The 22,880-nt window shown below is 31.1% G+C and overlaps 4 protein-coding genes across 4 annotated transcripts; 3 read left to right on the top strand and 1 right to left on the bottom strand.

The window, feature by feature from the left end:
• Positions 1-36: 36 nt before the first annotated feature.
• LOC132951833 (kanadaptin) lies at positions 37-4,494 on the top strand. Its single transcript, XM_061023834.1, has 11 exons — positions 37-176; positions 231-543; positions 620-874; positions 1,365-1,581; positions 2,014-2,191; positions 2,250-2,392; positions 2,450-2,610; positions 2,700-2,879; positions 2,953-3,274; positions 3,491-3,558; positions 4,297-4,494. The coding sequence occupies exons 2-11, from the start codon at positions 277-279 to the stop codon at positions 4,414-4,416; spliced, it is 1,911 nt and encodes a 636-aa protein (XP_060879817.1). The 5' UTR covers positions 37-176; positions 231-276; the 3' UTR covers positions 4,417-4,494.
• LOC132951832 (WD repeat-containing protein 91) lies at positions 4,410-8,760 on the bottom strand. The gene is made up of 13 exons (XM_061023833.1): positions 8,430-8,760; positions 8,147-8,270; positions 7,942-8,082; positions 7,752-7,867; positions 7,125-7,312; positions 6,899-7,062; positions 6,715-6,814; positions 6,431-6,572; positions 6,234-6,355; positions 5,888-6,167; positions 5,578-5,799; positions 5,340-5,513; positions 4,410-4,745 (listed from the first exon to the last, which is right to left on the bottom strand). The coding sequence occupies exons 1-13, from the start codon at positions 8,547-8,549 to the stop codon at positions 4,593-4,595; spliced, it is 2,046 nt and encodes a 681-aa protein (XP_060879816.1). The 5' UTR covers positions 8,550-8,760; the 3' UTR covers positions 4,410-4,592.
• LOC132951834 (uncharacterized) lies at positions 4,960-16,712 on the top strand. The gene is made up of 6 exons (XM_061023835.1): positions 4,960-5,081; positions 5,192-5,292; positions 11,002-11,021; positions 11,246-11,529; positions 14,109-14,379; positions 15,934-16,712. Exons 1-6 carry the CDS (start codon positions 4,962-4,964, stop codon positions 16,431-16,433), a joined length of 1,296 nt encoding a protein of 431 aa, XP_060879818.1. The 5' UTR covers positions 4,960-4,961; the 3' UTR covers positions 16,434-16,712.
• A 1,866-nt stretch (positions 16,713-18,578) lies between these two features.
• On the top strand, positions 18,579-21,542 carry LOC132952691 (small ribosomal subunit protein uS19-like). Its single transcript, XM_061025077.1, has 4 exons — positions 18,579-18,737; positions 19,402-19,487; positions 19,547-19,784; positions 21,382-21,542. The coding sequence occupies exons 1-4, from the start codon at positions 18,723-18,725 to the stop codon at positions 21,493-21,495; spliced, it is 453 nt and encodes a 150-aa protein (XP_060881060.1). The 5' UTR covers positions 18,579-18,722; the 3' UTR covers positions 21,496-21,542.
• The last annotated feature ends 1,338 nt before the right edge of the window (positions 21,543-22,880 follow it).

The following is a 22,880-nucleotide window of genomic DNA, read 5'->3' on the forward strand; positions in this document are numbered from 1 at the left end:
AACAGTAGATATTACAAGATAACAAGAAATTAAAATATTCGAAAACGTTCAGTTTACTTCGTGATAAATCTTTATGATAATCGTAATTTACTTGTACACTCGTACAGTTTAATTTTACTGTCGTAAGTCGTTCACTCGTCTTACAAAAGTTTAAGTTTCATCTTCATAAGTAATCGGTAGGTATTAGGTTCATCTATTTGCGTTAATAAACCTAACGGCTAACTCTTTAGACGAACGCACCTACACCTCAAGTATACTTAGGTACTACTATTAACCATGGACAACGAAAAGGAAGGGCCTGTGTTCAAAGTGCCTAAATTGTTCGGTCCCAGACCTGGCACAAAAAAACCGGTAATATGTGAGGACATCATTAGCGATGACACTGATGTTGCATCGACAACAAACATGGCAGTAAATACCAAAGTCAGTGTTGAACCAAAAATAGAACAACCAAAAAAAATTTCCAAGACTACGTCTCAAGTTCCTATTCCGTACGAAGAACCGTCTTGGGGTGGGAAACCTGGAGATAAATATTTTTTAGAGGTTTGAGTCTTGACAGTTATTCATCAGGATTTTGTTTATAGTTTTCGTTGTTGTTTAATATTTCATTTTTATTTAGGAGTTAAAATCTGGTGTGATGTTAAGTACAATACAATTAGAAAGTCGATCATTTCATTGCTTTGGACGTTTAAATAATTGCCATGTGACAATGGCACATCCAACAATCTCACGTTTTCATGCAGTTCTACAGTATCGTTCTACTTTTTCTATCAATGATGAAAATAGAGGGTTTTATTTATACGACTTGGACAGTACACATGGAACATTCTTAAACCGTTTAAGAATTAAGCCCAAAACTTATGTTAAAGTCCATGTAGGTTATACATTTATTTTTATTTTATACATATATTAAGTTCAATATAAAACAGTGATGTCATTTCAGTTTTTAATAGAAGGGGGCAAAAGTTTTGACCAGCCCAGATAGGTAGGTAACTTAAAAAACAACCACTCGAAAGCACATATTAAAATATATTCCTTTTCTTTCATAAAATGCATGACATACATACAAACTTTCAGGCACGTCAACTCATGCGTCTAAATATAAATACCAACTATTAATTAGTAATTAACAATTCATCATTGTGACAATAAATTCTTAGTACCTACACAACATAAAATTTTCCTATAAATATAGGCATGTTTTTGCGCTAATATAATATAATAATGGTTGATCGAAAACCATTTGGCAGCAGCCCATTGGGCTGCTTTTAAAATCTGACACCTTGCCTCCTCCCAAATGACACTACTGCTATAAAAATACTATGTATTATAAATTATTTACTTTTTAAATATGTAATTTTCAGGTTGGTCATTTGATTAGTTTTGGTGGTAGTACTAGAATGTATTTGTTACAAGGCCCACCAGACGACGAAGAAAAAGAATCTGAATTAACCGTTACTGAATTAAAAGCTAAACGACAAGCAGAACTTGTACAAAGAGAAAGAGAACAAGAGTTGCAAAGACTAAAAAGAGAAGAAGAAGAAAGGAAAAAAATGGAACAGGGTGTTGATTGGGGAATGGGTATGTATTAAATTTATTATATATAAATATATTCATAATACTATTTACTAACTTACTCTATTCAAAATAAATCTGGAAAAAATCACGACAGAAACACGTCACGGTTTGCACATTTGCAGTCTTATTGGTTGCGGTTGGCACTGCCGACTACTGCAACCAATCACAGCGGTTCTACCGTTCAGAGGCTGCGCACTTTTTCCAAACATATTTTGAATAGAGTATATAAATAGAAACAAAACTTATATTAGTTTTCTTTCAAAGCTTAGATAACTAATGATTTAAATATTAGATAAACATTTTTTTTTATTGCTTTGTTCTAGTGTTTTTTTTTATGGGTTAAACATTTTTTAATTAGAATGGTGTAATTAAATAGTTTTGGTGAATTTTTAAACTATATGTTTTTTTTAATACTATGTTTTATTTACATTTTAGGCGAAGATGCAAATGAAGAAGAAGATACTAAAGAAAATCCTTTTGCTCCTAAAGAAAATGAGCAACTATATTTAGATGATCCTAAAAAAACATTGAAAGGTTGGTTTGAAAGAGAAGGACAAGAATTGGAGTATGATGTATCAGAAAAAGGATTTGGAACATTTACCTGTCGTATAGAGTAAGTAATATTATTTATAATCATTTTTTAAAAATATATTGTAACGATTCTATTTTAGATTACCAATAGCAAACATTACAGGAAGACCACAAATTGCTGAAGCTACAATAAGTGGTAAAAAAAAAGAAGCAATTGCACATTGTGCACTGGAAGCATGTAAAATTTTGGATATGTATGGACTTTTAAGACAATCCACGCATGGTAAATATATATGCTTATTTATTTATTTTGATTTTATAATTACTTTTTATATTGTAGAAAGTAGAAAACGTAAAGAAAAAAATTGGGAAGAGGAAGACTTTTACGACAGTGATGATGATAATTTCTTAGATCGTACAGGAGATATTGACGCAAAGCGCAAAAAAAGAATGAAAAAATTTGGTAAAGCTGCTGAAACTGTTGATACTTATGAAACATTGGTATGTACATTGTACAATTAAATTAAAATGATGATGATTTATAAAATCAATATTTAATTTAGATTGTAGTAATTATATATTTTTTTTAGATGGAGAAACATAAACTTTTGCTTGCTGATCTTAAACATACCAAGAGTAAATTAAATAGATTAAATCGAAATGTTACCAAAGAGTATGGTGATACTAATGATGAAGACTCTTTAGAGTCATATATGTCTGATCTTAGAAATTATAAAACTGTTGATAAAGTTGAGATCAAAAGATTGAAGGTACAGTATTCATAAATCATAGTTGTTGCATAATAATTTTTTATTTTATTTTGTTTATTTATTTATAATACAGATTAAAATTAATGAGCTACAAGATGAAGAAGAAAAACTTAGAAAAATTATTAATATTGTACGACCGACTACTTTACCAGAACTTACAAATCCTCATATAGAAGAAAATACACCTAAAGTAGAACAAGTGGTCAAAGAAAATCAAAAAAGTGACAATGGTCAATCACCACTACCAAAATCTACAATATCAACATCTATACCAGCATCTGTACCAACATCAGTACCAAAAGAAGTTAAAAAAATTGATACAAAAATAAAACCTAATGTTGAAGAGAAAGTAGAAGTCATAAACAAAGAAAAAAGCAACTTAAATGAAGCAGAAGGTATTATGATTCAATGATTGAATTAATATATTTATTACCTGTCATAGGTTATATAAAACAATCGTAATAATTTTTAGTTGGAAATTAATGAATATACATTTAAATTTTCCTGTTCACTCTGTAATCATTGTTCAGAAATAATGGTATATTAACTATATGAATGGTTTCCAAACTTCTCAGTCACCTGTATAATATATTTTTTAATATTATTTTTAGAAAAAGCATTGAAGGAATTGAAAGAAGCAGAGAAGCGACAAAAGCAGTTAGAGAAAAAAGATAAGAAAGTATGTAGACTTAAACTATTTAAAAATATAATATTCGTTTATATACTTGAAATTTGAATGTGTTTTTCATATAATCATCAATTGATCAAACTGTTCCCACAAATTTGCTATGACATATTTACCAGGAGGGAACACACAATATACGGATCCCCACTTAACTTTTTTTTTTTGTATTTCAAGATATGGGTATATAAATGTATTTTTATGATTAAGATATGTATATTTCAACAATAGGTATTTTTATAATGCAGAAAAAATACGAGTCCGTAGTAGTTGGCATTATTTTGTTGACTAACATCTATAAATATGTTAAATAATAATAATAACCATTGCTCAAATGCCTAATGTTGATTCTGAGAAAATAACATGGGATATTCTAAATGTATATACTATTAATTGTTATATGTGTACAATATTATAATTATAAGTGTAATAATTAAGTATAATTTTAATAGTTATAGCCTAACGGCTAACTAGACAAATTATAGCGCACAGGGAATGTTTTGTCATCAGATATCAAAATATGGGTGAAGGGACAAAGTTCCCCTCCAGTCAGTGAACTCCGGATGGATAAATACCACTCCCAAGACAAAATGATAAATAGCCATTGCATATTTGAAGGATAAAAATAATAATAAAAGTTTAAAAAAAACTATAGAAATAAGTTGAAATGTTGAATGTGGTGTTATAACCATCATAATATTTTCTCTTTTATTAATCATAGTTTTATATGTTTAGATAATTGCTAAAACTTTGGAGAAAGACAAGGTGGAAGATTTTGGAAACATGATTTGGAAACCGCCGGCGGATCAAACTGGAGATGGACGAACTAGTCTAAATGAAAAATATGGTTATTGATAGAACTATTATATTTTAAGTGTACAAAGATGAATTACATGTATATATTGCTTATGAATAAATACAAATTTTAAATTATTTCTTATATATTAATAAATAGTCATTAAATAATTAAATAAATTGAGATAGTTTTCACATCATAATATTGTAGTGATAATAAGTAATAAAAATTTAAATTACGGAGTCAGAAGTGTAGATATACATAAAGTTCCATCATCTGAACCAGTCACACAAGTACCACATTGATTTAGAGACGACCAATCACAAACAACCGGAATGCTTTGATGCTCTTTCAGAGACAAGACAGCATTTAATCCAGTACTTGTTATCTATTAAATAAATGACAATTATAAGTAAAATGATAAACTTAGACCTTCCTATAATTTTTTATACTAAAACCATGGACTAAGATATATTATAATATCTTAGTCCGTGACTAAAACACATAATATATTTATATAGCTGAAAGACTAAAAAGTAATTGAAGATAATAAGACAATGATAAAATATGACTGTGTTCCTGCTATTTAAAATATGTCAATAATATGTCATCGGTTTCCAAAGTGTGTGCCGCGGGGTATTTTGACAGGGGCACCATGCTCGGTAGAATTTTATATGGTCCAAAAATATATTCGAAAAGCGACAATGGACACAATTACAATTATGTAAATAAAAATGTATAAAATATGTATAATTTTAATTAAATACATATTTTAAAATTACCAATTACAATTTTTTCTAGTTTTTATTTATTTTTTCTATTTTATATGATTAGCCATGCTATTACATGAGAAGAGCGCGCGCCCTTAGAAAACCTTGGTTCAAAAAGGGGCACTGTGAGCTAAAAAAGTTTGGGAACTGCTGTTATAAGACAATGTAAGTATGTGTGAGAACATGTAAGTATAATATGTATACATTATTACTTTATATATATTTCCTCCATTATTTTGACTATGGCATAATAGCATATAACCACCAGACTGATCTAATGTAAACGCTTGACTCATGAAAGCATTGGGCTTGAGTGGATTATCTTTCTTAATATTCACCTCCCATACGCACGACTGCTTATTACCATTCATACTAGTGCGACAAATCTAAAAGGCAAAATATAATTCATTGTAAAAATTAAATAATGTCGATGTTATAAATTTAAATTACTTTGTTATCGGCTCCCAATGTGTAACAATCATTATGATCAGGAGATAATTGTAGACGCATTAAACGATCAGTATGTGGTGTCCAACGATCAACAATTTCGCTATGTCTGAGATCAACTGTACGTACTGATCCATCAGCACATCCCGCATACAACAATTGACCATTATGATTATATGCACAACATGTAACGGCTACATCATCATTTCCCAATATCAGTTGTCTCTATAGAAATAGTTATTAAATCATACATATTTATAAAAAAATCACAAAATAATAATTAATAAGAATACTAAATAAACAGAAGTCATACTTCAATTTTTTTCGTTTTGACATCATATAAAAGTAATTTATTGTTGTCTTTAGAAATAAGCGAACAAACAAATGTAGAATCGGAAGGACCACATTTAACACATTGTATTTTTAAATTTGTCGATTGTTTAAATGGATTTAGTTCCCAAGAGCTTTTCATTTCTTTAGCATCATATAAAATTATTGAACAGTCGTCGCATCCTAACAATGTATAACGATCATTAGTTTTGAACCAATCCAAGCTGTATACAACTTTTTTCAAGTTAGTTGATCCAATTACTCTATAAATGAACATGATAAAAATTATTAGATAAAAATCAGTTAGTATATTTAATAAGCTGATTTACTTTGGTGATGGGGCAGCTGACCAAATTTTCAAAAAACCGTCAGTATCTGTGCTAGATATAAGTGAACCTGACATATTAAACCAACATTGAGTAATCTTTGTTTTATGCTCATTAAAGGATTCCTGTTAATAATTTACAACTGTATGATATGTATTATGTACACATAAATAAGATTTTATTTTTTAACTTCAACTTACCTGGCTAAGCAAAAGGAATGGGGGTACTTTGTGCTGTCTTTTGTCTAAATTGTCCAAACTGGCATCTCGAGGACCTCTACTTCGAGTGGAATCACGTTCTAATGATATTGATCGCTTTGATACAGTTCTACGGCTACTTTCACTAAGTAATGAATAATTCAATTTTTATAATCACATGTAATGTAAAATGTATTAATCACAAATCTTGAGATTTTATCAAATATAAGTAACTTGTTTAAAATTGATTACTATCCAAATGATTTTTCACAAAAAAATATCCTCACCTAGTATTTCCAGGCTTGATCATTATGTAAGACGAAGGAGAAGTTGATAAGCTTGTACTGAGTTTTGAATTCGTTCCTACATGTTTTTTATACCCCATATCTGAAATCAATTTATTATTATTCAATAACATATTTACGTATCCAGTTTGTTAAATGAATATGTTTTAAATTTTAATTAAATCACCAGTAGTAGAAGTAGTAATAATATTAGTAGGAATTGGTTGAGATATACGCTTTATGTTCACTTGTTTCCCAAGTATTGGACTCGTAGGCAATCCACCAATAGTTCTGATGAGTGACCTCAAGGATTTTATGGAAGTATCAGTGTTAGTATTTTTTAATGTTTCCCTAGAAAATAATAGTTTTTTAATAAATAATATAACTAGTCAAGTGTAATATAATTGTATTACTGAGACACTGTGTAGAAATCATCAATTATATCTAGCGGTTGAGTATTAAATGATCCACTGACTGTGTTGTATTTTGGTTGAGTAACTCCATCAGTAAGTTTTTGTTTAAGGGTATCAATTTCATCTTGAAGTCTGCGAATTTTGTTCGCATCATCTTCATAATTACACAAACTAGGTCGTGGAATAATCTAAGTAAATAAAATAATTAATTATTTGTTTTATATTTTGGGTAAATAATATTATATAGGTTGATTTTACTAATTTAATATTATGTTAATCCAACATTCTCAATTTAAATATTTAACTGTAGATTAATGTGCATTCTTAGGATTACAGTCAAGTATAAACAAATAAATTACAAAATACAAATTTATATTTTTCATATAATATACTAAATATTTATTGCACAAGAAAACTCATAAGTATTATATACCAATTTAATTTGATAGGAGAGCAAAATATGTTTAGAAGAATTTAATAATTGATCAACAAATTAAGAATATTTAAATTTGATAGTATCTACTGCATTATACAATAAGAAAATTATTTAAAAAGGTTAATTTATTGGAGCGTTTGTTTTTTCTTACATAAATAGAAGCTTGTATGTATCAAAGTGTATTTACTTACTTGATAGACAATGGAGAGAAAATTATGTAAAGAGATAAAAAATGAATCTTGCCACTGCTTGGTGAAGTAAATGGCAAACAATGGGTTATCTTCAATATTTTTCAAGTATGGCAACACTTATATATATATAATATTAATTATTATTAAATCTTTAATTGTCCTAGTTAAAAAAAAAACTAAATTAACTTACTAAACCAGTCTTTCCATTCACTTTGCAACTGTAGATCGTTGGTCATTTTGGTTAGGAACTCGTTAACTTTGTCTGAACGGTTATTAGTTAATGCGTGTATAAGGTAAAATTTGAGCAAACTGTTTTCCAATTTTTTTACAGCTGAAAACAAACATATTATTAAAATTTTTTTTTACAAATTGAATTAGTTGATCATTGTACAAACCATAGGATATGTCTTGATCAAGTTTGGAAAATAATTTATTTTCAAAATGTGACCATAGCTCTCGAATTGTAGACAAATCGTAGGAATATACTAACTGCAATATTTGTTCAACTAGTTTGTCCACCTTTAAAAAAAATCAGTATCGTTTGAATGATTAATGTTTAAGACGGAAAGACACCTTTCAAATATTTTTTATGAGCCATTGTACTAAACGCATTATCTTAGGAGCAGCATAATTTCTATCGAGAAATATCAAATTGGTGTACAACAATATACCACTTACTCTAAATCCTTTATCTTTGTCAAGTTTCACATCGAAATCAAACCATTTTAATGCGTTAGTAAATCCTCGAAATAAAAAATATTCTCTGATCAACTCATCGATGTGTTGCATATGAGGCATTGTTGTGTGGCTCGTAAGACTACCAAGTATCTATCGAATTATGAGTTTTGTGTCTATCATTATTCAGACGGAAATAGTATGAATATGCAAGTTAATAAAAATATATGTTAATTGATCTTTGCTAAAAATTAAAATACATTGCTATAATGTAGGTAGTAGGTACCTATACCTGTAATGTTTTTGAATTTGTTTAATAATTAATATTATCTTAAATGTTATCACCAGTTATTGCAAAAATAAATCATTGATAACATTGTGCCAAGTGCTGATATTACCTAACCCTTGGAGTAGCTTTGGGATGGATACGTAAACATCGTAAGCGCAATCCGGGGAGTAACCTTTGAATGAAACATTTTCAAAAAAATTTGGAATCAAGACTTACGTCCTATCTTACACTAATAATTAATAATAGGTTATATTTTTTGCTAATTAATATTGTATCAAAGTCCAAAGACGTATTAATATTATTTTTTTTTGAAAAATGTATAAATAGTAAATACGTTTTTAATAAAATATATAGATCGAATATTCATGGTTGTATATTTCAACTGTTATCAAAATTAAAATAAATAATGACTTCATTATAAATAGTTATACTCAAAATAAATTATTTTGTAAGTTATTCAAAAATTCCTAATAGACAACAAAAACTACTATATACAATTATTTATGTGTTTTATGTTAGGCCCTAAACCCTTAATTCTAAAATCCATGTTATTGATAAATTAAATTTAAAAATTAATTTCAAAGTGGATGTGATTAAACTTGTTTTACTAAAAAACATGCATTCTTATTTCTTACCCTCAATATTACGGCCTACTGAAATACTGAATGAATTTAACAGTAAAACACCTATTATAGAAATAGAAGAGGAGAATTTTTTAAAATCTAATCTAATTTTAATCATTTTTGATATTATCCTATTTCGATATTTCATGATACATTTTTAATCGTTTTAATTTATTAACCGATTAGTAAAAAATATATAAAAAAATCTCTTTTTTTACGATTTTAGATGAAATTTTCGTCTATATAATTTTTTTAATAGGCTACTGTTAAATCATTCGATAATTTCAGATTTTCATAATATGCTGTTGTTACAACAGCAGTTGAACAATATTAAAAATACATATGTACGTTTTTTTTTTATAAGCATTTAAAGTTCGAATGTAGACGAAATTTACAAATTATTTAGTACCTAGTTAAATATTTATAATATGTTCAGCTCTTATAGCTAAGAATTGACAATTTAAAACAAGATTACTACGTAAGTAGTTGATTCTTTAACCAAAAAACTAAAAATATACATAAACATAGTTTTTTTTTTAGTTATTTTAGTTCAAATTTGGACGAAATTACATATTAAATATCAAAGAATAACGATTTTAGTTATTTTTGTAATTTTAATATTTTATAATATTAATTCAACTTACCGGCTACTTTTCTCGCACCATATTTGTTGTAGAACTACCAAATTTTCACAACATGTAAAGAAGAACTTTATGTGTGCAACATCGTGCTTTTTTAATAGCACTATTCAATCATTTTTTATAAGCAAATGAAAAAAGCAAAATGTTTAGAAGCAAATAACTTTTATTGTATTTATTTATCTAAAATAAAGGCACGCTGTTGCATGGATAATTTTCTGCACTATATGTTCAGACATATTGGAGCCACTACTACAAACACAGAAAGATAAAAGTTGTCCCGTGCAAAACAGTTTTTGCTATGTTGTACATTTTTAAGACGGAGACATCTTACACATGTGGCGTCCTCTTAAGAACTTCGTTATTCGGAATAGTAAACACATTTTTTATTATTACTGCAACCAAATAAGCAAATATTGTTTGGCATAGTTGCTCAACAATTACATATAATAAAGGCATAAAGTAACTAAAACATTAAACAACAATTGAAGTTGAACGAAAAATATAATGAAAATCAACAGGATAAGCGACTTATTATCGAATGCAGCAAAAGGCAAAAATAATACAATTGGTATGTACCTACCTATAGATTTAATTTATTTTGTCATCGTCTATCCACGGGTTATATCATTATAATATCATCATCGTCCTGTTACTAGGAGTCGGGGACGCCATGTATCATTTAGATTTTAGATATTATATTATGCTATTTTTCCAGTGGCCCGTTACAGGACAGACTGGACGGTCAACCTACCGCCGGGCAAAAATTGATAAGCTTTCAATCGCCAACACAATGCGTCCGTGGTGCCCACTAACCGATGACTACGTCGACGATGGCATATTAACAACAATAATTATATTAATGCGATAATAAATGCGCGTCCAAGACCTAACCAAATATCCCATTGTCCATTTCACAATATTCACATTCACATTTTTCTAGCTGCCATAGTCAACTTCAACGAGTAGGTAATATATTATTATATACTAATCTATCATCGTGCGTGTTTTTTTTTTTTTTTTAGAAGCACCCAGTCAGGTCGAGGTAAGCCAACGATTATAAATGTAAATTATAAATGTAGACATGAAATGTTTGAACCGGAAAATATCATGGTATTTACATGTAGTTACAGTGTGAAGTTGAAATACCCTCCATAATAATCCAAGACCGTGTACCCTCCGGACGCACTCCAATCGTTGGGAGACGCACGTAAACATTTTCGTTTTTCCAACAATAATTTCGGCGTTTTCTTTTTTATATCTTGTTAGTTGGCCCTCCGCTGGAAAAGCAAACGTTTCCAATATACATATTTATTGTTCGTCCGCCGCGAATCTGCACGACGACGATGTACTACAACAGCGGTTGCAGCAGCGGCAGTAGGACGCACAACAGCGAGAAAGAATTTACCGAGCACGCTTTGAGTCACATTTTGAAACATGCCTCGCCGTACGCGCTCCGACGCAGTGATGACGACGACCGTCCGCTGCTGGACGAATTGAACAACAACGGCTACATTCAAATCAAACAACTCGTACACAAAATGTTTCCTGAAGTGAGTATACCTATACCGCCGCCACGACGATTGTCCAGCAGTGGCCGTATATTACATAATTTTAATCCACAGCACGAAGTAAATACCTATTGGGGGACGGAGTGGCCGAGCGGACTAAGGCGTTGGCTGCGACGCAGTCGACCCAAGTTCGATTCCTCGGCCATGGGCGGCATTTTTCTTCGGACAAGTCACGGTGTCCGGAGAACAAGTGCCGCCATCCCCCACCCGGGCATGGCAGATACCTTCGGGTGCCCACTTGAAAATCTGCCAAAATCAACACACACGTGTTTACCAACTAACAGTATCCTCCCCTATACAAATAAACAAACAAACAGCTAATGGCCATAGTTGCCGAGCTTAATGACCAATTAAAAATAAAAAAAAAATACCTATAGCCTGCTTATTAGTTATTGGTGTTATTTATTGAACACTAACATAAATGTATACAGATCTCAGGAATTTTGAATTGGAGATAGAGGAGGGGGGGGGGGGGGGTTGAAATTTTTTTTTCAAACAGAATTTTTGTTAAATTTAGTGTTATAAATCTAGTTTAGCACCCACGCGAATTTTTAAATTTTTTTTGTCGGACACCTATGTATATACACCCAGTTAAGAACGATGGTACAAAAATTAATTGCCAAAAATCATTAGTTTTTATGCGGTGTAGCCCACGAAGTTCACGATTGTCGGCGTTTTGCGCACACGTTCAACATTTATAGTTGACAGCGCTTAGGTATAATGAATAATATTATCCAATTAAGCGCAGCGAGCGAGTGACCACGCTAGGTGTATATGAAAATACCAAAAATTATATAATTAGCTATAATTTCAAACTAAGTCTTACTGCCAAATTCAGACTTCCCCATCGTTTTCAGCATGCTTAACTATACGTAAGTACGTATTAAAACGAAAAAAATTGAAAAATTTGAGTGTATTTTTTCTACTAGATTTTTTCCCAAAAATTATTATAATTATATATGTAAGTAAATGTATTATTATACTTGTAAAGTGTCCATGGGGAGAGGTTGAACCCCCTACCCGCCCCCAACGTGAGCACGTCCCTAATATAGATAGTTGATAAAAATAACACTACCTCATACCTATATTGGCTATATTCCATAATAGCCTCTTCCACATTTATCTCATAAATAAATTTCCCCGTGCCGAATATGGTCAACACTTTAAATCAGATGATGCGACCGGAGAAATGTTTGTGTATATTTTTATGTGTAATTGTATGAATGATGTCAGTTTAAAGTATTATTTCATTTTAGACTGTGGGTGCTTTCGAACACTGGGAATTAAACCAGTCCAATCGTACGGGAATGCGAATTAAAAACGCGCGTTTGCTTTCGTCCAAAACGCATAGTGCGAAACTGTGAACCACCTTGAGGATGTCGGCGTCAGCGCACTATTTGTTTTCTCTCTCTGGCCCACTCGCAACATAGACAAAACGCCACTATGCATTATTCTGCAGAATAATTTTTTCTATGTTTTTATGTACCTAGTGTTAGAGTAAAATCAACCATTACAAAAAAAGATGGAAAATAGTATTTTTGAGGCGATGTCATATTGATTTGTCTAAATATTGTCTCAAAACAATTTAAACAGCATTTAAATGTACAAAATTGTTTTGTTTATTTTGAAAGTCGAATACAAAGTTAAATAACAATAGAATAGAAAATCGATAGGTCATTCCCTCAAAAATATTATTCTCTATCTTGTATGTAATGAGTGATTTTACTCATTACATATTTTACTCATTATTAAGATTACTTAAAATCATAAATAAAATGATTCTGCGTTATGCGTTTCGTCTATGTTGCGCGTGGGCCAGAGAGAGAAAACAAATAGTGCTCTGACATCATCTTAATTCAAGTCAAACCCCTTGTACTTAGTGTTCTTAGTTGAATACTATATTATGTACATATATAGGTAATTTTTACATATTGCCAATCGTTATTGATTATAAATAATTACTACGTAGACAGGTAGTAGATATTTATAATTTACACTACTAACATATTTTAATTCGTATATTTATTTATGAAGTAAATATTTTTACTTCATGTTTTAAATGTTCAAGGTTTTCGAAACAAAAACCGAAAGAAAACAAATAGGTGAACACCTCAAGTCTCGGTGGTCTTTAATTTTTTTAGTTCAAATAAGAAAACAAAGTAAATGTTGTCAACAATTTATGTTGCATAAATATTCTCATTTTCTGCGGTTTTCGTTACTTTTCAAATGTATTAAAAAAAGTACTTCCCATTTTTCTGTCGTCACTGCGCTCAGAATCTAAAGAGATTCAAGCATTTAACATAAAAATATATGTAGATTTTAGGTACAGACTCGTCCATAAAGGAACGCTTGTGTGCAGTGGACGAGCTAATTCCAGCTACTTCTCATTACATATTAAATAAACTATCTAAATCTTAAGTAGGTACTTATTTCAGTTGTAAGCAATTACATTGTGTTATGTTTATACTGAAAATATTACCTGTGTATTTAGCATCAATATATAAATTTTAAATTTCGCATTAATATCGGTATAATATTATGTACCTAATTTAATATTGTAGTGCGACATCAGCAAGATACGCCAAGTCTACGCCCCTCAGATGTACGGCATGTATATGCTGCGACATGAAGAAATGAAATTGTTCGTTGGCCAAAGACGTATCCAAGAGAAGTTGCTGTATCACGTGACCACCGAGTCCAAAGCCATGGAGTCGTTGAACAGCGGACTCGACTGGAGACGCACCCACCGCTCCAAGTTCGGGCGCGGCGGCGTATCATTCTGTGACGACATCAACTATGCTAACTATTATGCAGACAATTCCTCCATCGAAGGTATAATAATGTAAAATATAATTATTGTTTGATTGTCATCGAAATGCTAAATGCCCCACTCCCTAAATTACGCATCAAACCCATTCATAAATCATTGTCAAATTTTTTTTTTGTTACCTGTAATGCTGTAAATACCTAACTTATTGTTATAATTTTTGAGACGTTATCCTTTTATTTAGAGGATGTATAAGCTTACCATACCAAATTTGCGTTCAGATGATCCAGTATTTTATTATTGTCTATAATATTATACAGTGAAGTTTTTATTAAATTTAAAGTAAAGAATATTTTCTTGGGCACCTCACTGGCTTTTATTGATTTTTTTATTTAAATGTGATTTTATGGTTATATGCGAATGGTGTAGAAATAAATAAGAATACACCATAATAAATATTATATTAAATATAATAATAAATCAAATCGACGGTATTTTGTTAAAAGGGCGTATACAACATTTTAAATACTCAATTTTTAAGATAAAACATTCATTTACCTATATATATTATATCAAACATGAGACTCCATAGAACTAAAATTTCTTATTAAATTGCTTAAACTAAATTTATATTTAATGTAATATTAGTTTTTAAAAAAAAAGGTGGATAAGTGGATGTCGCTCTGCTGTGCAGTAGGTTACAAGTGGGTCACTGTAATGGGTGGTGTTAAATTTGAATTCAATGATATAATATCATTGTATAAGAAAAAGGATTCTGAGCGAAAACAGTCAGTCAGCCTATGATATTACTAAGTATATTTGATGATATTATTGTGAATAAGTAATTTATAAATAACCTATTTACGTGGAGCCTTGTTTTCAATTTTCAATCCTTAGCTATAAAAGTTGAACATTTTATAAATTGTTGACTACAAAATAATCATTAAATTATTTAAGTTTGATACATTTTGTCAAAATTCGAACTTTAAATACTTATAAAAAAAAATGTTGCCTATGTATTTTTAATTTTTTTCATCTGCCTTTGAAACAATAACCTAGGAGCCTTCTATTAAATTTTCAAGCTTTTTTAGCCAACAAATAAAATGTTATTGATATTTATAGACAAAAAAAACTAAAAAAAATAGAAACTGAAAATGTCCGTAAACCGCTCAAAATAAGTCAAAATATTTGGAAAATGTTATGGTGTATAGAAAATGCTTATATAAACATTCAGTCAAAATTTCATTTACCTACCTACGATCTTTTGTTTTAGAGTTGCACCAAAAACCAAAATTGATTTTCTCGAAAACAGATTTTGCGTAAAAATTCCCGTTTTTCCTTAATATTTCTTTGTTGATTACGTCGCTTTTGAAAACTACTGGGAAAATTTTACTTTTGACCCCTCAAAGTACCAAAGATGTCGGTGGGCCAACTTCATATAGACGTCATTTATTTTTCTATATTATAATATTATAACTAATCAACTCGTTTGATATTGGATTTGATTTTATTGAAATTCTATAATAAATATTCTGTTTTGAAATTTCGAATATCAAATTACATATTATGTAACTCGATGTAATCGTTTCTTTTTTTTCTGTTTTCTCGACCGACTGCAGAAACTCGAGTGATCATGATATGCTCCGTGCTGGTTGGAGAAACGTACGTGATCCGGAAGCAGAACGTTGGGAACAATTTAATCGTACCGCCCGGCCGTGCGGACACGACGATGAGCCATAACGGCCGGTTGTTTGTGAAGTACAACGATAATGAATTTTATCCGTTGTACTTTGTGTATTACCAGAAGAGACCTGAACAACTGACAAGGAGCAAATATTTCCGTGCCAGCCAACGCCGGGCTGCGGGTCGCTATGACGGAAGGTCACTCGAAGAAAGGTGCAGCGACCACCTAGACGCCACTGGTTACTACGACGACGACGACACACTCGAACAAATGTGCAGCGACCACCTAGACGCCACTGGTTACTACGACGACGACGACACACTCGAACAAATGTGCAGCGACCACCTAGACGCCACTGGTTACTACGACGACGACGACACACTCGAACAAATGTGCAGCGACCACCTCGACGCCACGGGCTACTACGACGACTGATTTTTGTAAAATTTTCATTTTCGGGCAAACGGACAAAAAGCATTGTCTGTAAAATTATTTTGATTTACATAACTACTATATTTAAAATTCATACACATTGATCGTCTTTTCTATATTTTCCTACTTGACGCCTTTTTGGCCGAATGATTTCTAATAATAACTATGTTGTATAGATGTTATTTTTACTCGTGATTGACGTTTTATTTTATTGTACACGAGTAAAACACATTTACACAAAACTATACAATACAATGAGAAATATTCTTATTTTATTTTTATGTTAAATATATACTTATTTGAGAATAAATGGACAATATAATTTTAGTTTGATTTCTTGGTACAGTTAGTATATTTTATAATTGATTATTGATTTATTAATTAATGTACTATTAGTGAAAAAACATAAAATATAATAAAAATAAATTGTTGTTTTTAAGATGGGTCAGGGGTGTACAGTTATCAGTCCATGAAAAGCAAATTTCTAACGTATAAATCGGATTATTCTTATTGATTAATGGATTACATAATATATATTTTATATGGGTACCTAAGAAGTATATTTTGGACTACACACTTTGTGTTTGGGCTGACTTTGATTGGCATTCGGTTGAAGCCAGTCGCCAGTGCCCAGAGTGATATCGATAGTAATATAGTATCATCAATAGTTAATAATGTTATTTATGTTATTCATATCCTTTAAAAAGGAGCTGGTGCCGTGACTTGCTAGGGAACTAATATTGAAAAAACAAAAAGAATTCAGTATATATATATATATATATATATAGCTAGTTTCATACAATTTCCCAGTCAAGTGCTACTAGAGTGTGTGGCTTCTTACTCACGTACCTACACAATAGTCATGTATTATTGTAACTCTTAGCAAATATGCTAACTGTGCATAATTTTTACAGATTGTATATAAGTATTGTTATTGTGTAAAATAAAAAAAAAAACGTTATTAATATCTGGTAATACTGCCAGTACTGGTGGAATACGGGAAATCAGCTTTCTAAAGCATGTTTTGTCAAAAGGGCCCATATGAAATTTCAGCCCCGGGGCCCAATAGGTTCTTAATCCGGCCTTGCACATTGCTGTAAATTCATTACAGTCGCTTCGCTAGTTCGCTCCGATCAGAATCACTTACCAGTCGGTTTATGTTATCCGTTTTGTCCGGTACGAAAATATTCACTATAAAATACCTGTCGTCAATTACTACTCAGCTAGTGTAGGTATACAGTAACCAGGGCCGGGTTGGTTAGGCGAGCTACCGAGAAAATCTCCGCTGGCCGCTTATAGTTAGGGCCGGTCGTGTGAATGTGAGTGAAAATAAATTCATGTTTAAAACACGATTGGCCACCTATAAGCTCGTAATAATTAAAGACGTAATTTTGGGCCACTGAATATGTAAATGGGTCGCTTATAGAAGTGAAAATCTCGATGGACCTAACCTAACCGATACATACCAATCCGGCCCCGACAGTAACCAAATGTTAATCTTGAAAATCGGAAAACTCATTCCAAAATCCAAACCCTCCTAAGAATTAACCTTAGGATGACCCCTGTATTTAATGTATTACTTGGTATCATGGTTGTCTACTCTTTACTCTACTTGAGACGTCTTGAGTAGACAACCGTGCTAGATATTTAAAAAAAATAGTTTACCCCAGTGGCTTAAAAAATGTTCGGCGCCACAGAACATTATCGTATATTCGTATTCTAATATCTCTTAAAATCTTTAAATAGGTACCTATGCTGCTAAATGCCTATATATGATATATATCTATAAATAAACACTATAAATGTAAAATAAGATTGTACATTTAAAATCTAAACCATTCATTAATCGAATTGAGTAATTGATATTTGACGTCTTACTGTGATGTAAATATGTAATTCGGATTGCGCTAAAATAATATGCAAAGTATTTTATGACCAGGCGTATTTGAACGTTTATGTCCGACTTTTCGAAGTCCGAACAACAAACTGTCTACTCATCTGTTATATTCTATCATGGTCTGCGGATATGTTATCGTAATATTAGTGATAAACTGATAATACTAGAATCGAATATAATTTTATTTGGTACGGTAATTTTAGAGAAAAAACGGTAATTTCGAAGGCACTATACGGTAGTCTCGTTTTAAAATACTGGCAACACTGTAGCAGGGTGAGTGGTCTTTCTTTTCGTTTCGCTATTTGCTGTGAGGTTAGGTACTTAAGTTGGGACGTCGAGTTAAACTTTAGCTTTGCCCTCCACGTTGGACGTGAAAATAACGACTGGGCATCAAAATGGCTGAAAACACCGTAAGTTTCTTCTATTACAATTTCAACCCCAATTTCACGTCCTAGAAAATTCCTGGGTACATTTAACCATTTTAACCTACAATTTCATAGTATTGAATTACAACATTACCTTTCGGGGGTCTCTAAAAAAGCTGGCTTTATACGTAGAAACTTTCCTCCCCTCGGAGAACATACATATTCGAGGGAGGACTTGACCGTGCGCAATCCTCTGTATAGTCAGTTTGTAGTAAAATTCTTGTAAAATTCTTTCCCACGCGCTTTCCTTCTTTCCATTCAACCTTCGCTCAAAAGTGTATCCCGCCGGTTTTGACTGCGTGGTTGCTTTGAAATTCCAACAATTTTGAACACGTTAAATCGTTGAAGCTCGCTTTACACTCATAATTTTTACCTCAAAATTTAATGGTGTGAGGGCTGGCTTTCACGCGGGAAAAAATTTCCGTCCAAACGATTGAACGTGTTTAGAACTTTTGGAATTTCGAACATTCCAAAACGCCGGGACACACTTTTGAGCGAATGTTGAATGGAAATAGTATGCCATTCCACTAAACTCGCCTCCCTCCTAGGTTCGTTTGAAGTGTTGTCAAAGCCCGAGTGTAATTGCCTTTGATTTAACGAATTTAGTATCCATGTTTGTTTAACTACAGTTTAAATGGTTATGTTTCAGGCAGAAGTTGAACACAAGGCTAAAAGGCCTTTCCGTAAATTCACATACCGTGGCGTTGACTTGGACCAGCTTTTGGACATCCAGGGGTAAATTATTATCTATTGGCATTCATAAAACATTTTGACCAAACAATTATTTTCTTTAGAGAACAGTTGATCGAACTGTTGCACTCACGTGCTCGCAGGCGTTTCTCACGTGGTGGTCTTAAGCGTAAAGAGTCAGCTTTGGTGAAGAAATTGCGCCGAGCAAAGAAAGATGCTCCACCAATGGAAAAACCTGAAGCTGTGAAAACTCATCTTCGCAACATGATCATTGTTCCTGAAATGGTTGGCAGTATCATTGGTGTCTACAATGGAAAAGTTTTCAATCAAATTGAAATCAAGGTTAGCAAATTTTACTTTTTTCATTATACTGGGTTTGTTTATTAAGAGGTTGTCGTAATCGCTGTGTTGTCTCCATCTCACATAGCAAATGTTCGTTCACCAATTTCAATAGTGTGCTGTTAGTTTTGGCATTAGAGTGAATTGACCTTATGTAATATTTAAAGATAAGATTATTTAGGGCCAGACAGGCTTTTATTGATATTATTATTTTTAAGTAAGTTGTGATCATTTTAAAATGAACTGTTGTAAGCAGATGCAGACTGGGCAACTATTCGGCCCGAGAAATCTATATTTTACCCGGCCCTTGTCATTTTGCCTAAGAGTTTCCTTTTTCTTTCTGGTTTTCTCAGCACCACCATCTCTTTTAGTTTCCATTTTCAACAACCAGTAGTGAAGTAAATATTAAAAAATCACCAAGCAACACACAAGAATTAAATAATAAAAAAGTTATGAATGAAGAACTTAACGCTACATTGAACGTATGAAACTGTACCTATAGTTATCACTTTATCAGCCTATTATCCCCCCAATATTTTATTTTATTTTTTGTACAATACCTGTATTAATATTATATTTTACTATTAGCTGATACGGCACTGCATCGCTGCTATTGCTTGGTTTCTGTGATTGTTCAACTCTTTTTGATTGTAACACACTGTGTAAGCAATGTCATTTTAAGTGTAAATATTTGTGTACAATATATTAAGTAAATACCTACTCGCTGGCTAGACGTGGATATATTATTAGATTAGTATGATTAATGTCAGACTAAGTTATAAATAGAGCATGGATTTAAATGCAATAAAAAATAAGAAAAATGCAATTTAATACACTAATAAAATCTCCAGAAAAATTAAAAGCCAATTTAAAGGAATATAAAATAAAATTTAGATAGGTATATTTGTTATATTTTGTGATTCATTTTAGGCTTTGATAGCACTGGTTTCTGATGCTATTTAATATTTTAAAATAAAAAAACGTATTGACAGTTATTGGGCAAGTGTTGTTTTCTATAACTGAAGTCAATAAAGTCATAGAGGCGAACATAATACGTAATAAAATTAGGAACATTAGTAAAAATAAATTTTTTTCTCTTTAAGAAATTAAAGCTAAATTCTTATACAATTTTAGTTATTCTTATAAAATTTACAAATATACCTTCAAAATAAAAATTTTTAGCAGCAATGTTTTAGAAAACTCAGAAAAAAATTTAATTTATATTTAAGTCCGCCCTCTAGTTATAAATATTAATTTCTGATGATGCATTGATGCCAAGGAGGGTGGACAATCAACCGAACCAAAATCTAAAATCTTTAACACTTAATATAAACAATTTTTCACACTCAATGGTTATGATACGAAAATACAAAATATTTATAATTTATATTTATACCAATTTAAAAAAACATATAATAATATCAAATTATTTTTGAGCAACGGTCCACCGGGAAAATTCCCGTTATCCCATCGGCCCTTGGTTGTACGTGTGTGAGACTGAGACAACACATGTGGGTACGAAGTCCTCTTAAAAATAATTTATTCACATTTGTGTATAATTGTGCAATAATATTTTATCATATAATGCTTTATTTTTCAGCCTGAAATGATTGGTCATTATTTGGGTGAATTCAGTGTGACATACAAACCAGTTAAACACGGAAGGCCTGGTATTGGTGCCACTCACAGCTCTAGGTTTATTCCATTGAAGTAAATTATGTATATTTTTTTTTTTTCACAATAAAATAACATGTTGTCTTATGTTGGATTTGTTATATCAATTATCTTCCTCCTACTTTTTTTTTTATCTAAATTTTTTACAATGTATATTATTGAAGAATTAAAGAAAATAGTTAAGTTAATTGTTAATAAGTAACAATGATGAAAAATTCAAACTTTGCATTGTGAGAAATTAAATTCCTTAGCTTTAAAATATATAAGTAGATGTTGGATTTTTTAATATCAAAAATTATTTTAAAATGTTGAATAATTGATGAGGGATCATAGATCTGGTTGATGGGTATGTGCTCGCGCCTAACCTAACCTCTAAGCCGAAGACAGACACTTGACAGTCCCGAAATAACACTTATTAGAAAGAATAAATATCAATACTTATTGGTACGATCAATGTTTACGATTTATTATGTGATAAAAATAATGAAATTCTTTTCAATAATTAGGTTTTTATAAAAATTTTATTTTCCAAAAAAAAACTTAACATGGCATGTGCCGGAACTTAAATATATGAACAATTTTATAAAAACCACATCAACTATAGAAAATATGTAAAAAAAAATATGAGAACGACTTAGTTTTGATTTAAAAGTATGTAGTCATGTAGATATTGAGTGTGGTAAGGTAGTTGATATTAAGTTTTTTTAAATGGTAAAAAGTGGATGACAATTATTTGTGGCACCATTAAACTAATAGACTGATCATCCGTACATGGTCTGGTCTAGTGATGGATATTAGATAGGTTCAGTTATATACAGATAGAATAAAAATTATTTTAAAATCGAAAAATTCTAATACAGTACATTATACACCGAAAAAATCAGCACACTCGTGTCGGACTGCCGGAATTATAGTCATGCTCCGTCAAGTCAAGTAGTAAAATGTCTATGGCTGATACAAATGCAAAACAAACAACAGACTAAAATTTATGATGTACCCAGGTGACTAGTGATTGAAATGAAGGAATCTAGGAAAATAAATCTCCAAAGCTATAAGTTCCTAACTGTTGGTCACAGCTGTCAAAAATAATAAAAAAAATCTTACAATTTCACTACATGCAATGGCGTTTTAAAGATAGTAATAATTTTTACTTTTGACCCCACAAAGTGACACTACTAGTTCCTACCAGAAAAGATGCTAATGTAAATTATTAAAGGATTTTTACTATCCCAAAAGGTGATTGACCGACACAAAATATAAAAAGTCTGGTAAGTGGAAGTTGCTCTGCTGTTTAGTTGGTTACAAGTGGGTCAATGTAATGGATGGTGTTAAATTTGAATTCAATGATATAAAACCATGCACATATACAAAAACGATTCTGAGCTAATAAGGCCGTCCATCAGCCATTAATATTACTAAGTGGGT

Source organism: Metopolophium dirhodum, chromosome 9 (assembly GCF_019925205.1).
Source record: "Metopolophium dirhodum isolate CAU chromosome 9, ASM1992520v1, whole genome shotgun sequence".
In the NCBI taxonomy this organism is placed as follows: Eukaryota; Metazoa; Arthropoda; class Insecta; order Hemiptera; family Aphididae; genus Metopolophium; species Metopolophium dirhodum.